Below are 19,396 nucleotides of genomic sequence, written 5' to 3'. Positions count from 1 at the left end.
TTTTATTTAGGACAAAGGCTTTTTAAAGCCTCCATGACATCTGAGAGTCAGCAGTCTGTCTAAAGTGTTGCCTACTCCTCACTGACACTCGCCTTTCCTTGAAGTAAATGATTTCCTTTTCTCTGCAGCATGGTGAGAGTTCACTGGATATCGCACAGAGACTAAAATTTTCCCAGATTGCACTAATGCTAAAGAGAGCCTCATAGACCTGTGACTTCTCATGTGGTGACAAAGACACAGCTGAAGGACTGGATGTTGTCCAAATCATGGAGTATTGCCCTATGGGCACTCAAGCTGGATGTGTCCACTTTGTGACAAACACTGGACTTAGGATGGTTTTTACAGTGGAGGTCACCAAGGCCTTCATCTCTCCAAAGGACCCATTGCTCGCGTTGGAATCTCAGTTGTCAAAACTGATTTTTAAAGAATGTACAATCCAGTGTCTTCTAAAAACAAGTCAGTTACCTGAGGTCACATTCTCTCGTTCTAGTGATGTCATCCCTCTGAAGACTTGGCCCTACAACCTGTCTTGGGAGATAAATGGTTCATGTCAGGCCCCTTTACATACTAAGCCCAAAAATCAAAGTGTGTGCACTCGTACAACATGGCTTGCATGTGTGGGGAGTTAGAGATCCCAGAGTAAATATTCCTTTGATGGAAAATCTTCAATAAAAACATATGTCGGTTGTCAGTAGTGAGTATCGGTTGTCAGTGGTGAGTTTGCTGAAACCATAGAAACTGGCACATGCCCCACTGCAGAACTGTTTTTTGTCATTGTTGCCCTGGGGGTGGGGTGGGGAGGGGAGGGGCTAGATATGTGTACCAGCATGTGTTTTACCAGCAGTTTATAACTAAGTGTCTTGTTAGTTTGTAAGTTATATAAACATTAAAAATGTCTGTTCTAAATCCTTATAAGACTGGAACTGTAGTTCATGGGTAGAACACATGCTTGCTATACATAAATCCCCGGGGTCACCCCCAACACCAAAAATAAAGACTTCTCTTGTGATTTATTTTCAACTTAACGTACAATAGCTAGGCATTATCCTCTGGTAATCTAATCTTGGTCTGTCTGTGACATTATTGGAGAACAAGGTAGGATAAATAAAAACAACTGATGTATTAATTTACTGATACATTTATTATAATAGTCATTTTTTACAAGAGGTTGAACAAAAATCAAATCTGGACATGTATACTAAGCTATATATAGACCCTAAGGGTACACATGGGGTCCTGAAGTCCCTAAATATTACTAAGTAATTTACCTAAGATTTGGTAACATTGGACTAGCTTACCAGGCAACTCGGGGCGGGAAAAAGAACTTCACAGTCTAATGTATGTTTAACAAACAACTGTATATTCTCAACTGGAACTCCAACAGGCACAGGAGAGCTTTTATTTGTCTTCAGAGTAGAATGCCAAATAATATTCATAATTTACAACCGTCATATTTGAAATTGTGTGAAAATTAAAGAGTTTTCCAAGGGCATAAATCTAGATCTATGCAAGAGTTGGGAGATTATCTCAGAGTGATTCGGCATTGATTAAAGGATAAAATACACAACAATTTATTTCATTTTATTCATTTGGAGCAGCTGGTCTAATAGCAGATGAAAATCTTAGTACTGATACACAGACATGACATGTGAGCTACATAATTAATTTATTGAAAAACTGATAAATATCCTACAAAATAATCTTTGAGATCCAACTCTAAAACTAGATTCTGTTTTAAGATTGTTTAGTTAGACTCTACCTACCCACAATGATTTCATTTTTCAGTTGATGTCCAAATAGCCTTGCTTCTTAAAGAAGTATCTTGTCTTTATGGCAATATGATGGCAAGGTCCACTTCATTTTATCCAAGTCAACAATCCAAAGATTTCAATTTTGATCTCTGCACCAATTATTGCTTTTAATGATCTAAAAATTTGACTTTCAAAAACAAAAATTATGTTGGAAAGGTTGATTGATGTAATGATGACTGTCTAGATACATCTTGTGGGTAAGTAAAAACTACATTGCACCATGACAAAGATAGAAAGCACAGAAAACCTGTGTTCACCAACTGAGTTTAACCAACTGGAAAAAGTGTAAATATCAGCTTTCGTGTCAAATGAAGAAATATGAAGCTTTAATTTGGACCAGGAGGTCTTCTGGCATCTGGGTATCTCCTCTGTCCTTCTGACTAACTGATATAGCAGGTTTCCAAGTCTGTACATTTCTTTGAACATCCATCCTCCCATGGCCCTGCCCATTGTGCATGGGGTTGTTCTAAGACTTGCAGGAGCTTCACAATTTGACCCTGCAGGTTCCCTGGGGAAGGTTGGGCTCCTGCTTCATCAGATGTATGATTTCATTGTACACACGCTGAGGGGCATCCAGCCCCCAGATGAAATCCACATGAGCCCACTCAGGAATGTTCTTGTGGTAGATGAGGTTGGTTACTTCAGAAAGTAATGTTTTCACATCATCTGGATTTGAAAGCCAGTCTTGACCTCCAGTCCACATTGCTGTTGGGACCATCATATCTCGAACTTTGTACCTTATAGGAGTTGGCTAGGTAAAAAGAATAGTTTGAACTTCACATAATATTTTTATATACAAATTTCCAACTTCTCTTTCAAGTAAACATAATGTACATGCATTGAAAGGTTTGTAGGCTTTAGTCATGTAGAACTCTGTTAAGAGTTTATTGTCCAGGTCATGATTTAAGGAAAACTTAACAGGGTTCAACTTTAGTTTCTTTACTGGGAAATAGAGATAATATCTCTAAATCTTTACTATGTTGTTCAAGAAGGCATATAAATTAGGGTGTATGTGTGTGTGCATGTGTGTGTTTGTATATGTGCTTGTATGTGTTGATAGGGATTTAACTTATGCATGCTGAACATATGTTCTTTATGCTCTACTGAGTCCCTACCTTGTATTTTAGACATTGAATTAACTTATAATTTTTCTTATTAACCATTTTATAAATAAATATCCTTTTAAAATAATGTTCTTGCTAGTTACAGTTTATGGGACACTCCACAGAAAAGACAGGGAAGCTATTACGAAAGCCTGTGTATCCCCCACATACACAATGCAGGTTGAGCTTCACTGCACTTCCCAAACTGGGAGGAACCACAAGTCAGCCTCAGGCACTGAGCTACTCTAAACTAAGGGAGATAAAGTTAGATACTTGTCCCAAAGCCAGACTTAGCAGCCCCCACATCATCCAAAGAAGTCTTCTTTATCCAGGGGACTTTGCTTGTCCAGGCAATGCTGCTAGATTTTCCTGGCAGTCTGAGTCTTTGATATTATTCAACACTCAGAAATTTCCATAGACCCAGGGAGGCCAGTTTCTTAGCAAAAAAATCAACCACAAGTCACAGATTCAAACCCAGATAGCTTCTCTGACTTCCTGGCTCCCTAAGCACTAAAGTGTTTGCCTAATTTAGATGCAGAGCCAGAACACTCTGTGGTGTGAGTAACACTTGCCCTTTCTCATAGTCTGGGTGAAAAGCCTGAGCTAAACTCCACCCAGCTCCAGCTGACACTATTGAATGGCATCTTCCCACACATTTGTTTGCTCTTCTCTTCGTTACCATTTTCTCACACCTAGTCTGCATCTGTCATTTTCTCGAGAACTTAGTCCACAAAATCCCTTTAAGATAAAAAATGTTTTCTCTAAAGGCATGGTTTTGAAGACAGTCAAGGGTGATCTCAAAGGAGTCAGTTAGAAAAGGTGACTGAGTTTGAGATGTAAGGGAGCCACACAGTTCCAACACGTTGTATCGAGGTGGATTCCTGCACTGACGGTTAAGTATAATGTGAGACCTCAAAGAAAGATTAGGTGGAGGTATATATTCTGCCCCCCTCTACTTTGCATTTTATGAGTAATCTCTATATCTACTTTCATGGCAACTGAAAATCTTCAGTGAGAGTTTTTTTCTCAAAAGAGCGTACACACTCAGTTTTTCAGTTTTGTTTCTCCACATTTCTATTTCACACTCCCGATGATGTAATAATGTTTGCATGGGTTCGTTTTGGATATTAGCTTGAAAATTATATTCGTTAAGAGTATGACCAGAGAGAGAACTCCTCTCTCTCTCTCTCTCTCTCTCTCTCTCTCTCTCTCTCTCTGTGTGTGTGTGTGTAGGGTGTGGTTTATGTGTGCATATGTGTGTACAGGTACATATACTATGAGGCAGTCTGTGGATGGATGGAGGTCAAAGGAGGTCAAAGGAGAAAATGGAACAACTTATCTCTCATTGTTTGCCCTGTTCCCTTGAGACAGGGTTCTCATAGAATCTAGAGTCCATGGTTTTTCTGGCTAAACTGGCTGGTCACTAAGCCCCAGCAATCTTTCTCTCTCCCACACCCAATCCCCAGCACTGACTTCATAGACATGCTTGGTCATGCCTGGCTTGTTACATAAGTGCTGGAGGAACTCAGGTCCTCATGTTTGCACAGCAAGTGCTCTTACCCATGGGACATCTCCCCAGCCTCAAAGGCATTTTAAGGGTTATATGATATAACGATTCATATTTTAGAGACAGTACATCCTGAATCATGGCAGCCAATCTACAATCCCACAGGCTTGAGGTGCACAGTCATGGCAAGCAGTAATCCCCATTGACCGCTTCTGGCTCTTTTTCCTGTGTCATAGCACCACAGCATTTCTATGTGTATGCTTGTTTTGTTCTTTGCTTGCAAGAATCCCTGGTGTCTTGCTCCTGGGACAAGCGCAGTAAAACAGGCCTCCCATGCCCTGCTGAAATGAAGGGTCTGCCTGCTAAGCTGTATACTTTCCCATTTTTAGACGCAGTTAAAGTTGAAGTATCATCTTTCCTGCTTGGATTTCTGTAATTTATTCCTATCTCTGGAATAAGTTGCCACCCATTTCCAAAGGTTTGGTGTGTTTTTAGTGGGTGGGAAAGTAAGTTGACACTTTTACCTGATTACATTTCTCTTGATTTTTGGTCTCACTTCCCCAGTCAAAGGCACGAAGTTCCCCAGAATTCACGGCCTAGAAAAAGAAAACAAGATACTGAAAGAGAGACATGGGGTATCTAAATGCTCAACTCATCTTCAGTTGTGAAAGCAGCAGAGAGCAAATCACACTGGGCTATTCTTCCACTCCACACTGGGAGTCCCTTTAGAGATCTGCAAAGCATGAATCTGGTTCTTTTGGCAAAAAAAAAAAAAAAAAAAAAAAAAAAAAAAAAAAAAAAAAAAAGGAGCACAGTAGAGCTCTACCATGCCCATTTATTGCAGGAAGTGCATCTCTGGTGTATCATTGTGGGTGGGTGTTTGGTACAATTCCTGAGACAGTGCCAAGAACTGTTCTATTGGATCCCTCTGTCTCTCTCCGTGACCCTACCCCCTCTTTTACACACACACACATACACACACACGCACGCACGCACGCACACACACACACACACACACACACACACACACACACACCTCTCTACTGAGACTGCAAAGCTTGCACCAAGAACTCCTGTGAAAATTCCTTTCTGTACTTTGGGCCAGCTTTGCATTTTCATTCTGGTTTGATCATAATGCTCAACAAGTGATAAAGGATAATTTGAAGCATAATTTCTTTTCTTCATCAGTGACTCCAGACAGAGAACCATCTTCTGAATCATCCTACTTTCAAGATGCAACAAAGACAGACTTAAGGCCCTTTGTGTCTTGCCTCCTCACTCTGGATAGTTCAACTAAGCTCATATCCAAATATCAGTGGCCAGATTTTAACCCAGGATAAACAGAAACCATCAGGCTTCATGGCTGTTACAGTCAAAATGTGCAAGGATCCTTATCTGGGGCTGCAAGCTGGGCATTCTGACCTGGCTCCAGTGGAGAATGTTCTGCACAGACGTTCCAGCAGGTGTATGGGCGACATACACATTTGCTCTGCTCTGTAACAAAGCATAATGACTTATGAGACCAGACACCAGACTTGTCAAAACCAGACTTCTATGTTGCCAGATTAAAAAATGGGAACATCATTAAATCAGCAGCCATAATCTTACATGGTAAAGGGTATGGGCATGCCAATCAACTACCACTGCCTTCCTCTGAAACAACATTGCTCATCTGAGAATAGGTTCTCATTAAAAAGAAATTGCTAGTTTCAACCCTAACACTGCAAAAAAAAAAAAAAGATAAAGTAATAATAAATAAGTAACTTTACCAGAGATATTTAGAACAAATACTCCAGTCCTGGTCCTAGCTCTATTATTTAATCTTAGGGTGAATCTGGGCAAGTTAATTAACCCTTAAATTCAGTATGCTAACATGTGCGGTGGAGATATTAATAATACTTGTTTAATGGGTTTGTTGTCAGGAGCAGTTTATCCTGGTACAGTACAGATGTCTGTTAAATGGTGGCTATAAATTAATTTTTTTCCTTTAAAAAGAAAAATTCTTGGGAATGAAAGACATTTCTCTGGTCAGTGAGAATGGTCCAGGCAGGCAGCCCTCCATTGTCAGCCCTCATTGGACCCCTGTCTGAAAATCCATGCCCTGGCCAAAGTCTCCCTCATTAATATTTCTGCTGGGTTAGTCTACCTTCACAAATTCTAGAGCAGCGATTCTCAACCTTCCTCATGCTGTGACCCTTTCATGCAGTTCCTCACATGCTGTGGTGACCCCAATATCTGATATGCTGAATACATGTTACCCCCTGTTGGGTCACGACCCACAGGTTGAGAACCACCAGGCAGAGGATCAAATTCAGCTTGTTTTGAAGTTTGTTTCCCAGTCCCACCTTTTAGCCACCAAATCCAATTTCGTTCCTTCTCTAGGAATTATCTCCAGCCACATCATTTTGTACACTAATCTTCAGCCCATACATACTAGGGAACTCACCCAGGGATCCTATCAGTAGCGATACCCCAAACAAGCTAACATACCCATTTCCATCAAGGAACATCAAGTACAAATCAAAAGTCCCCTCGTGGAGGACAGAGATGGGTGATGGTTGATTGACGTTCATTTTTCTGGTTATTTTTTCCCTGTAGGTTTCCAACTGCACCTATAATCTGTCAAGTAAGGGTCTGGCAATGCTTTCACATTATCCTTGCATTATCTCCTCCTGCAGCTTGCCCAACATTTTCTTACAATTTGGAAATTGCCAATTACAGGTTGCACACCGTTTTCTCTGACCATTGGCTGGTGTCAGCTCATTTTCAAGTATGGAGATGCAAAGCTCCCAGCTTTGCTTAGGAGATGATGTGCCCACTCACCATGTTCATATTGTTTGTGTTAAAACCTCCCAGGAGTAAGATGATGTTGCTGCAGATTTGGTCGAGAATCATCTGGCCACAGAGGTAAATAAAAAGCTGTCTGAAAAATCTAGTCTGGTATAAAAACTCTTGTCTGCCAAATAATACCTGTAAAGAGAAGAGGTAAAATAATGTCCATGACAAGATACTCAGGGAGAAAATGGTTTCCATTTAAAGCATTATTATAGGAAACTGGTCTGGAAGACTTTTCTGCAAATAGAGGCACCTGGGTATCACATACCTTGATCATCATATCTGGCAGCAGTAGAAATTTGGTACCAGGACTTCTTGCATATTTAACAGTGGCTATAGGAGCTAAGGCAAAATACATTTTGATTTTATGAGCTAGCTCTGGCATTGTGGAAAATGCAATAAAGCCTGTAAGAGAGAAAAATTTATCACCATGGGTACTAAATAGTTCAGAACTTATAAAATGCATGTTTTACTTCTGTCAAAATTCCTTAATAATTATGTGTGATTATGTCTTGACCTTCCTCAAATGCAGTTGTAGGCTTCAGGGATATAGTATGTGTGTGTGTGTGTGTGTGTGTTGTGGGGGACTCAATGCAAAAATGTGTGTGTTTCATATGTTGCCTCTTACACTTGTTTTCAAGTAGGAAGTTCAAATTGAGTTAAATTGCTCAGCTCTTACACCTGGATTAGAGAGAACATTTTTTCCCAATATACTCTTGTTTAGTGAAGAAGATATCTGCTGAAACTATGGAAGAGAAAAGCTGTCCCATGAAGCCAGGACAGATCTTACATTTGAAATCAGGCATATTTGCACATCCTCTGTTTAGGATGATATCTCTAGTTTAAGGATGAAAAAACCTTAACTCATGACTTTTGTTCTATTCTCAGAAGGTGAATGGGTATAAGAAAAGACAAAATCCCTCTATACAGTTCTCTGCATCTGACTGGGTTTGCTAGCTGTATGCAAAGGCAAACACACAAGAGACTTGTTATCTCTTGCTCTCTCAGCCATACTGTGAGTATGAAACGATGGGAATCCGCATGCCTGTCCTCACCAGATTAATTCTGACCAGATTAGAACTCTACTCACATTTTGGAGAACCATAAGTAACCTTTTCAGGAAGACTGCTCTTCATGCGAAGCAAGTTCAAGGTTTTTGTTTTAATAGCTCCATGGTTTACCAGTAGACTAATCTTTGATTTCTTACTCATACATTCCTCTGAAAACAGCATCAAGCCCTGCTATCAGCAGCTTTACCTTGATGTTCAGCTGAACCAATTGAGTATAGGAAAACCATTTAAAAAAACCCTCTGGACTGCAGAGATATGAAACACGGTAGCTCCTCTATCTGTGGTTTGATGAGAGCCAGCAACACTGCAGCCCACTGCTGTTATCCAAAATTCAGATAAGGAAGTGTGAGACCCAGACTTCTCTCCTTCATTAGAGGATCACTTAAAAGGGAGTGCATGGAATTTGGGCTCTCAGTTCTGGCAGCCATTAGAATTTTTGATTCCCAGTACAACATTATTTTTACTGGATGTCACACAATGTAAGCAATGATCCTCAGAGATTGTTGGAATTTTTTTTTAATAGGAAATTATCTGGTTTCATGAGTAAAACCCAAGAAGCCCTAGTGAACCACAGATACCGACTGTGTTGTGAGTGATACAAAGCAAGGGAGAAAGATAGACAAACAAAAATAGTCACTTTGCTGTGCTTACTGTTCTTTAGAATCAGGTTATTTTTTTTTTTTTTGTACAAATTATGCTATCTGCTTGAGAAAAGTTGCGGTCTAGAGCTTGGCTGTATCTAGTTTAGTCTTTGCAACTCTGTATGACGTGTCCCCTGGGGTTGAGTAAATTTGAGGGGAAACGCTGGCGATTTGATACACATGAACTTTCCTATAAAAAGTTGCACTTGCACATACAATAGATTTTCTCATCGTTCTACCTCCTCCTTTGAATTTCTCGAAGTAAATATATTAAGTCCTTTATTTCTTTAATAGACTGAGACAGAGCCTAAACCGGAGGGATTTTAAACAGAGGTAAATGGCCATGGGAAACAAAAGCTAGTAAAAGGTAAGTTTGGTGACACTGTTTAATGACCAAAGAGAGCTTTTGCAGAAGCAAACCACCTGGGGAGTGAGTCTCTGTGATCAGAGCGAGTGCATGGTCTGCTGGCACTGTGGTGTACTATTGAGTTAAGGCAATGGCAAGCACCCTATGAGTTAACCCAGTGCCTATGGAAGGTTTTGGCCTGAAGTCATAATGCTTCAGTATGGTAGCAGGGTCAAAAGCATCCATGTCTGTTGTTCTTGGAAAGATTTGGCTTCTTCATCCCCAGTGGTTGTGGAGATGGAAGTAAGACTCTTAGGAACTGAGGAATGTATTTGGAGAATTTCTATGCAATGAGTTTCCCTCATGCTACACTGGTTATTAGACATGTGCAAGTGCAGTTACTGGCTTCTTAAGTCATTATGTCACACTTTATTCATCTGTAAAATGGAGATAAAGATTTATTCCAAATATCCTTCTTCAGTCATAAAGCAAAATGATGTAGTTAGTAAGTCTGCATAAAAGGCAGTTATTATGAAAGCAAAAAAAAAATAATACGAAGACAATACTGAATCTGCTTAACTTCGTCTCTCTAATGAGTATAAACCTTGTTGTAGTAGCTAGACAAGTTACCCTTACTAAAAAGTGCAGATATTTCCTAAGAAAACTGGTCTGCTCTCAACTCAGGGCTTAGCTTCAAAACACAGATAAAGAGCCCTGATTAGTCTCAGAAATCCTCATTCTGTTACACAAATTTTTCTTTCTCTTAATGCAACCTAGCAAATGCTTTCCTGTTGGTTTAGGTCTGATATGAGGTCGGAATAGCCCCATTTCCATCTTTCATATAAGTGATGTTATCTTGAGGGGCTGTCATTGAAGTCTCTCAAAGATTCCCTCAAAGCAGGATGTAAGCACCTGATCCCAGACACTGGTAAAGAGAAAAACTTGCCTTTGCACCACCATTTCTGCTTGTCATTCAGTAATAATACTCTCTGTCTTTCTTGCTGCTCATCGTGAGGCCAACTGTGAACCCAAGGTTTCATTTGCTGAACACATTCATTGGGGGGCGGGGATGCCATAGACTAGAAACTTCTATTACAACTGTGCTTTAGACAAAACACCTGCCTTTACAGAGCTAACATGTATGATTGTATTATGTAGTTCAATCAATTAGAATAGCCATAAGAGAGAATTATTATCTACATTTTGCAGGTGAAGAAACTGAAACCAATGTGATAAAGGGATTGCTTTAGGGTATCATCTAAAGAATAGCAGAGATGATGGTTGAATCCATGCTTTTTTCTGCCACATCCAAGGCTTCCCTCAGTCTCTGTTCCCGGAAGCTTTTAGAGCCACTAAAGGGGAGAAGGCCCGGTGAGAGGAGTAATTACTGTGCCAAGCCACAGCTTGGGTCATAGGCTCACAGGCTCATACTTCTGTGTATACCAACCTTCTTTCCTGTGAACCTACCCATGGTGGTGCCCTGTGAGTAGCCGACATAATAGACCTTTTTCTGGCCCGTTTTCTGTAAGATAAAGTTTATCACAGCTGGAAGGTCAAACCTAGCCATCTCATCATAACTACAAAGGGAAAAGACAAAGTTATTCGACAATGATAATACAAACAGAACACAGTCAGAATCCCCCAGGATCTGCTAACAAGTCCTCCCGACCAGTGTCAGTGTTGTTAGCTTGTCACCGTGTTCCTCAAAATCCTTGAGACGGATTTGTTTCAAACCTGAGAAATGTCTATTCTCTCTGGATGCTGTAATATAGTAATGGTTATTGAGAAGTTTTAAACACACAAGCCAACTGCTAATGTGAAGCATGTCCTACTCTTCAACTAAAACAGCTCAGGGGTATGCAGATTTCTTTGCAGGATGAATGGTAACAAAATTCATATCTGACCAAATGCATAGAGAACAAGTTGACCATCAGTGGTTAGTAAGGACATTAGGAACTTGAGTAAAGCTATGGGAAATATGATTTAAGGTGACGCCACACAGTGATTGTTAAATCCCTATTTAATGACACTTGGTCTCATGTCTTGGGGGTGTCAGTCCTGTTGTCCTATACAAGGGAGTTAATCCTAGATACTCACTCACACGGAAATGACTGGATACCTTTCCCACTCCTTTCTCAATCACCTGACACCAGACACTGTTTTCAACCCACTAGCTAGACCTTGGGAGACCCAGTCTTCCCTACACTCACCCATAGCAGCACAGGATAATAAGGAAACTTGGGGGTTATTGAGTTGGGAACTACACAAGCAATCCAAATCCCACAAGTCACAATTCTTTACCCAGTGCTTCAAGGCATATCTGTATCTACCTCCACCCTCAAAGTGTTCTTGTACCTGAAAGCCCAGAACTCATCTTGATCTATGGAGAGGGTCTTGTGCTTCCGAGACCAGGTGTTTCCTCTGCTGTTTCCCATCCACACATCAAAACCTGCATCTGCCAGGATAAAACCCAGGCTGTTGTTGGGCAGGTTGGAAATCCAGTTGCTAGCATCCCCCAGAAGACCATGTTGCAGTAACACCACTGGCCTGGATCCTGCAAACAAGAGAAAATTCCAACTGGTTGAGTGTTCTCTGCTCTTCTTGCTTTCTCTAAATATAAGGACTTGCATACCAGAGAAATCTACATGCAAACCTTTCTTTTTATTGCTTGCTAGTTTGATTTTCTTAGTCAATTATTTAATGTTTTACTCTTTTAATTTCCTCACCGTCAGAAAATAAGATTTTTGTTGTGAACAAATAACACAAGGAACAGTTGCACACTGCCTGTTAAAGAAAAAAAAAGCACTAGAATTCAGTTCCCATTATTGTTTTTGAGGAACTTTTAGTATTAAACTGCTAGTATTATGTCTTCAGAAAATATTAGAACTGTTTCAGAAGAAGGTACCATAATGAAGAACACACACATACATATGTACATATATAAAAAATAGTCTAATGGCAAAGACCCACACTTGAGGGAAAATGTTATAAGCTGGGTGTGGCACATACTTATAACACCAGAACTGAGGAGGCTAGTTCAGAGGATCATGAGTTTGAGAACAGCCTTGGCTACACAGCAAGAGGTCATAAAAATTAAATAAATAAGTAATGGCAATACATTACAGCCCACTAGGTAGTAAGCAGAGCTGTAAGAATATCATCACATGGGGGCTGTATTGCACACCAACTGGACTCAAAGGCCTTTTAAAACGTCAACACTCACGCCATGTGACCAGTCAGCAGCCTGTGAGTACAAACTTTTGGCCCTGGTGTCCTCTATACCCAGTAATCAGCACAGTCACTTGACAGGAAGAAGGACACCTTGCCCAAGCCTGTAGGATTTGTGGAACTTAATGAAAAGCCTCTGTTCCCAGGGCACTCATTGATGTGCATACTTCATTCCTTCATCTCACAGATACATCTATTAGCCCCATGACTATTCCCCACAAAGTGTTTGCTGTTGCAGACACATGAATGAAGAGGGAGAAGCCCTCGCTCTCATTGAGGTTTCACTCTGGTGGAGGAGAAAAAGACAATAAGCCATCATGAAAATATGTTTTTAGGTATAGTAAGGGAAAATAGGAGATGTGACCCCAGGTGTTAATAGACAATACGAGGCTGCCTTCTGCCTAGGGTGGTCAGGAAAGAAGAAAGGTCTGGGAAAACTTCAAAGAAGAAAGTGTAAGTTAAAAGGCCCTGGCATGGAAATGGAGCAGACACACCGCAGGTCCAGCTACACAGCCTGAGTTAAACACATTCATTTTGAAAGGGCTACAGGTGTGCCTATTGGGATGAATAGAATTCTGACACTTTTATACCACAGACCAGTAACATTTTTCCAGTGGTAGATAAGAACAAGGACTACATTCTGATAAATATCTTGATTTGAATGCCATGTTAACAGGTATTAGTGTGGACTTTCTGGTCTAGTCACGCAGCTGTGTATGGCAGAGTGAAGAAGAAAATTACGTGAAACTGAGGGTATGAAGCACTTGACATTATAGCTGGCATTCAGAAAGGACACGAGGAGTTACATTTTGGCACCCATGACAGACAACATAGTTGCTGTTATACATGCAGAGCCAAATATGTAAAGCAGAGAGCACAGTGGAAACAGGTATGTGCAAGCTTTGTTGACAAGGATGCATGTTTACAAAACAGTGGTAGCCCAGAACCTCATATAAAAGTGAAATTAAGCAAATGCCACATAAACACACTGAAATTTTACATTTGTGCACCTAGAGCCTGGTTCTTAGTCTTTAGTGGAAAAATGAGGCAACATCATAAATATTTAGGGTGCTCTTTGGATTGGGCACACATTGTACAGTGTTGACGAAAAGGTAGTTCATAGGAGCTCATGATAAACGAAAGCTCCCATGGGGAATTTTCAAGGGATCATCAGGAATGCTCTAGAATATTTATGTAAGAGGGGTTTGGTAATGCCAGGGGATGAAGTGCCAGAATGCATGAAAATGGATGTTTTGTTTTGTTTGTAGTGATAGTGATTGAACCCAGGTCCCCAAAAATGCTTGTTATGTGTCCTTGCCCTGTGATCCTTCAGCAGATCAAAGGTATTTTTGAAACATACCTCTGAGATAGTTGCTTACTATGAGTATGGATGAAATATGATCTGGCAATGCGGATAGGGATTATTTGGGAACCGACTCTATCATTCCCCCTAACCAAAGGCTCTTAGTCTGTCCTAAGAACCAAAACTTAATTCTAAATATCAAGAAAGTCTGGGCTGCAAGAAGACTATCACGTTGGAGTGACACTGAGTAAACCATACCTTCCTTCTTTAACCGTGTCTGTCCCCGAGGGATTCTGTTCACAGAAAGGATGTACCCATCTTCCGTTGCAACTTCATACTCCTCACTGGGATAACCCTTGTGTTTGATGATTTCGCTCTATGGAAAAAACAAACAAAAGCCTCAATATTTGTTTAGACTTCAGGTCTACATGGCCATAATCCCAACAACTCAAGGGTAAGAGTAGCTTCTTTGGTATTGCAAGAAGTACTGATCTTTCCCTAACTGATACCACTTAGGTCAAACCAGCTAATTCTCCTTGGATTTAAGTGTGATTAGTTTTTATATTTTGCAATATTGGTGAACAAACCTGGGGCCTCACAAGTTAGACAAAGGCGCTGCCACTAAATTATACCCAATTTCTCTCACTTTTTTATATTATTCTTACAGAGACTGAACTGGATCCTGGTTTTCAGAAGTTGGGAGGCAATTCTGTCAGCCTTACCTAGGCACTTTCTAGGAAGGCAGAGCATGGCAATAAGTCACTGGATTAGGAGCTCTGAAGGTAGATCTCAGCAATGTGTGTTTCAGGTCTTCACAGAATTCTGACCCTTGAAAAACACTGAGCCAGAACATAGACTCCAAAGCCAAGATGTGCCTCAGAGATATCCAGGACCAACGGATGTATAAATTCTTGGATTCAGGTCAAGAAGCCAGGCTGTTGTACTGTAGTGCCTATTCTGGGGTGACTTGGGACTTCTTCAGCCTCACAGTCTTGTAGATTCTTTAGTTTTAAATTCAAAGCCTAAAGAACAATAAGCTATTAGCTATTAGGCTGAAAAGAAAAAAACCCTCTGTGGATTTGAGGATAACTATAAAAATGCTATGCATAAACATTTTTTATGCAATTTCAAGGGTCTCAGACTCCTTCCTGCCTACACTGGATCACTGGCTAAACATTTCTACTTCAGACACTAGTGCATGTGCAAACTTTTCCTCCTAAGCTGTCTCACAGTGCTTGCCATCAGAGAAATGGACTATCTCAATCAGGGACTGCTGAGAAATGGCTACGAGAGAAATCACGCACTGAAGGCCCAACACTAAACACAGAGCAACAAGCATAGTGACTAAGAAGAAAGGCCAAGGTTTCACTCAGAGCTCTAATCCAACACACACATTTTCACTACAATATCGAAACCTTCGCTCCTGTTCTTTCTTCTATTCTTCTGCTAGATCACTCTAGGTAGGATAAGGCAAGGACTGCACATAGAACATTAATTACAGTGTTTAACACCAACAGAGGGTACTCAGTAGGCGTCATATACAATTAAAACTCAATAAGTACACAATTAAAATTCAGTTAACAAAATATTATGGAATTGTGTGTGTGTGTGTGTGTGTGTGTGTGTATACATGCATGCACATGCATGTACCTAGCACCATTACATAGTTAATTTAGGTCGTTTTGATCATGCATCAAACATACTTAGAGGATTTATCAAGACACAGATTGCTGGATTCCATTCTCAAAGTTTTGGCAGATCTGGGGTGGATCCAAAACTCTGATGTTTCTAATAAGCTTCCAGATATAGTTGAAGCTGGTTGTTCTAGAGAGACTATCATTTCAAGAATCACTGCTAGGGACAGTTTGAATAGCTAAGATATATACATGAAATGTTAAAGGGCTTCTGAGAAGATTTATGCAATTCATCATCAAGGGGTTATGTGTAAGTAATGGTTTAAGGGTGTGAGGGAAGGAAGGAGGGGAGGAGCTCTGAGCAGGGAGAGACCCATGAATGAGATTAGTTAGGAAAAATCTTATGGAGGTGGCAAATTTGAGTCTAAGACTAAACAGGAACTACCCGAGAGAACACAGGAGGTAGAGGTTAGGGGCATGGGTATCTCAGGAAATGATTGTATGTTGGTGAACATTGTCAACAGGTGCTCATTTTTAAAAAATATTTGACAAGAGAGCTCACACAGGATAATATTAAGGCACAAATTTGTCTACATAAAAATACAGATCTAACATAGTCTAATGAGTAAGATGTTTTTATAACCATTTATTTTTCTTGTGGTTTGAGACAAGGTCTCTTTTCCTATGTAGACCTGGATCAGAACTTGCTATATAGACTAGGCTAGTCTTGAATTCACAGAGATTTGTCTGCTTCTGCATATTGAATGCTGGGATTAAAAGCATGTGTCACCATGCTCAGCTGCATAATCAAATATATCGCTGTATACATACGTATATGTGTATATGTATATGTATATGTTAATACACACCACACACACACACACACACACACACACACATACTTTTCTTGAGTTAGAGCCTCATTGTAACATCCAAACTGGACTTGAGCTTGGAACGTTTTGCTACCGTAAGTGTAAATTAAAAATTCTAACCATATTTAATATTTACCTTTCAACCTAATTATCTATTTAATTTTTTTAATCTGGAGGAAAAAATCAGTTATGTATATTAAAACAATACTTTAAGAAAGGTTAGCCCAACAGTGATGGCACACACCTTTAATTTCAGCTCTTCAGAGGCAGAGGCAGGTAATCTCTATGAGTTTGAGGCCAGCCTGATCTTACAGAAGTAGTTCTAGGATGGCCAAAGGACCCTGCTTTGAAATAAAAGTCTACCCTTTGTTATTGATCATTTTTAGAAACATTGGTATGTATATGACATATGTGACATATGGTGACTATTTGGTATATGCCTCCATACCTAGCCACAAGGATTCTTAATATACATCTTGCATATGAATTATGCTTTAAAGTATATCTGCTCTCTAGATGGTCTAACCTGGGATAAATATGCACACCAAAAAGTAGAATGTGATACAGAAAGTTGAATAATGTTCTTGGAAGCTGTTTAAAATGTTGGGACATTCTTTATGATACATCGTTTTAGTAGTAAAAAGTATTAGAAAATAGGAAATTGTGTATGGTGCTCCTTAGTCTTCTCTTATAAAACAGAAAGTTTCAGAAGAAAATGGCAGGACATGAAAAAGCTGTTGGTGGTTAGCTCAGTGTATTAATGTATTAATAAACATTATTGACATCTGAAGTTCTTAGGTTTCCTACAAGGGCTATATACTGCTCTTGTAATAAAAGTATGAACTTTTAAAGGTCAACTGAACTATAACCTATTTTTATCTTGAACATGGTATGCTCTCAGCTGTCCCACTTCCTCAACACGCTGACCTCTTTGTCAGTCACCTTCTTCCTACCTCCTATTTATTCTTCTGACTTTGGGCTACAAAATATTTTCCTACGCTCTGGATTAGTTTCTCCTGTTTTCATGTTTTTCTCGCCTTTGCTCTTAGCCTTGTAGTCAGAAATTGAGAGTTTGTCTTTTGTGCTGGGTTACCAGCTTTTGATTTTCTGAGATTTCTCTGTGGTCATGGTGAATAGAGTGACTTCAGGCACCTGCAGTGCTGGAGTCCAGCTCCTTCCAGAAATTCCGACAGCCTGGAGGTGCTGGACAGGTGCTGTGGCTGGTCTAGGAAAGCAATCTTGGCCAAAGGAACTTCATGTACCCTAAAACTTGAGAAATTTGTGTGGAACATTCAGGACTCCCGAGGATCTGCAATAGTGTACCGGGAAGACAAGCATCAACTAAACATTGAACAGGTCAAAGAAACCTCCATAAACTGTAGATATTTGCATTCTGTAGACTCAGGACATTTCCACAGTCTGTAAGTCTTAGAGGCCATGCGAGCCATCAGAATGGTAGAGGAAGTCTTATAGTACTATGAAGATTCAGAAAAAAAATCATTTTTCACAAGCTGTTGTTTTAGAAACCATGCAAAAATAAAATCCTGGAGGAAAAAGCTAAAATAAAAAGGGTTGGGGCTGGTAAGATGGCTCAGTGGGTAAGAGCACCCGACTGCTTTTCCAAAGGTCCTAAGTTCAAATCCTAGCAACCACATGGTGGCTCGCAACCACCTGTAATGAAATCTGACTCCCTCTTCTGGAGTGTCTGAAGACAGCTACAGTGTACTTACATGTAATAAATAAATCTTAAAAAAAAAAAAAAAGGTCTTCAGTTGCCAAAACATGTGTTCTCTTCTGATGGAGATATTAGGTGAGACTGCCGAATGTCCAACACAATCATGTCACTCATTTGGAAGTCAATTCTCCACCCTGTCATCTGGTGGGGTTTCTTGCACAGCGGCTATAATTACAGGCATGTGCTTAGGCGGGTCTGAATTTAAATTGTAGGTCTAGCGAGCAGAGTGGTGGGGCTTGTTTAACCAGTTTAAATGCTTCTTTAATTTCAATGCCTTGATTTGAAGAGTATAGATAGTCATAGCTCCAGGATGGAGCAATGAAAAGAAAATTGTATCTCTACTATATTTTATTCCGATGCCTACTATGGAATAAATGGTACTGTATGGTGGTCGTGAACAGTAGACACAAAAATTCTCCCTGAAGACTTCTGAAGAGGTGTGTCACCCTTAGTGCTTCTTTCTCACACGGCTTCTCTAGCACGAACAGACCTCTCCTTGCTATTTGACAGCATCCCAAGCAGGATAAGAGCAGGAGCTACTGGAAGTATAAGCTCTCATGGCAAGAGCACAGGAGTGATGCTTTTACCAAAGAGAGCAAAGCAAGAAAATAAAAAAGACAAAATGAAAATCATCAGGGTAAGATAGGCCCCAAAGTTTTCAATTACTTCCTTGTCTGAAGCTTCAATAGAGTTAAATTGTTCTTGAAGCCTAAAGAGATTAAGTCATTCACCCAAAACAACTGGATTTGATTGGGGAGTCCCCCCAATCTACTGACAACCAGTTTAGCTTCCCTCCAGTGTGTTTTTGGCATCATACTGTTCTAGCATGTTCTAGCATGAAGCATCTCGGTATATAAAACACAGCATGCAGTCACTTCACAAATGCAAAGGTTAACACCTCCCCTCACTTCCCCGAAACATGGAAATCCCCAACTTACAACATTCATGAATGCTTCTGGATCCGCAGCTTTCGTGGGCAAATGTCCCGAGTTCACATTTCTTTGGAGTAAATACGCTACCAGAATCAGAAGCCATATCTCCACTCTGTGCGAAACAGTCCACGCTCTTGACAAGATTTCTGACATGGTCCAACATCGGCATTTGCTTTGTTGCTAAGGATGTAACAACTACATCTAGAGTCAGAAGAAGGACCTGTCGGTTTAAAACATCTTTAGTGTGGTTTTTCAGTGGCAAAAAAAATATATATGTCTGAAGCAGATTAAGCAGGTTCACTTACAGGAATGAAAGAACACGGTGTAGGCTGCAAACATTGCTTAGAATGTCACAATGCTGCCTAGTTCCTCCTGCTCC

The 19,396-nt window shown here is 40.2% G+C and overlaps 2 protein-coding genes across 3 annotated transcripts in view; one reads left to right on the top strand and one right to left on the bottom strand.

The window, feature by feature from the left end:
* The window catches only part of Ankrd22 (ankyrin repeat domain 22), a 31,892-nt gene extending 30,759 nt beyond the window's left edge, over nucleotides 1-1,133 (top strand). The window contains exon 6 of one of the 2 annotated variants that reach the window (XM_021152069.2): nucleotides 129-1,133. In XM_021152069.2, the coding sequence (XP_021007728.1) occupies nucleotides 129-206 (78 nt within the window). In that variant the 3' untranslated portion in view covers nucleotides 207-1,133. The remainder of the gene's footprint in view (nucleotides 1-128) is intronic. The other variant, XM_029472707.1, reaches the window with a different exon arrangement.
* Nucleotides 1,123-19,396, bottom strand: Lipm (lipase family member M). The gene is made up of 10 exons (XM_021152068.1): nucleotides 19,323-19,396; nucleotides 19,024-19,237; nucleotides 14,103-14,220; nucleotides 11,669-11,867; nucleotides 10,781-10,890; nucleotides 7,525-7,661; nucleotides 7,245-7,391; nucleotides 5,844-5,915; nucleotides 4,946-5,017; nucleotides 1,123-2,562 (listed from the first exon to the last, which is right to left on the bottom strand). The coding sequence occupies exons 2-10, from the start codon at nucleotides 19,168-19,170 to the stop codon at nucleotides 2,296-2,298; spliced, it is 1,269 nt and encodes a 422-aa protein (XP_021007727.1). The 5' UTR covers nucleotides 19,171-19,237; nucleotides 19,323-19,396; the 3' UTR covers nucleotides 1,123-2,295.

This window comes from Mus caroli, chromosome 19 (assembly GCF_900094665.2).
Source record: "Mus caroli chromosome 19, CAROLI_EIJ_v1.1, whole genome shotgun sequence".
Taxonomy (NCBI): domain Eukaryota; kingdom Metazoa; phylum Chordata; class Mammalia; order Rodentia; family Muridae; genus Mus; species Mus caroli.
Note: the sequence above shows the minus strand (reverse complement) of the source record. Positions and strands in the feature narration are given on the sequence as shown.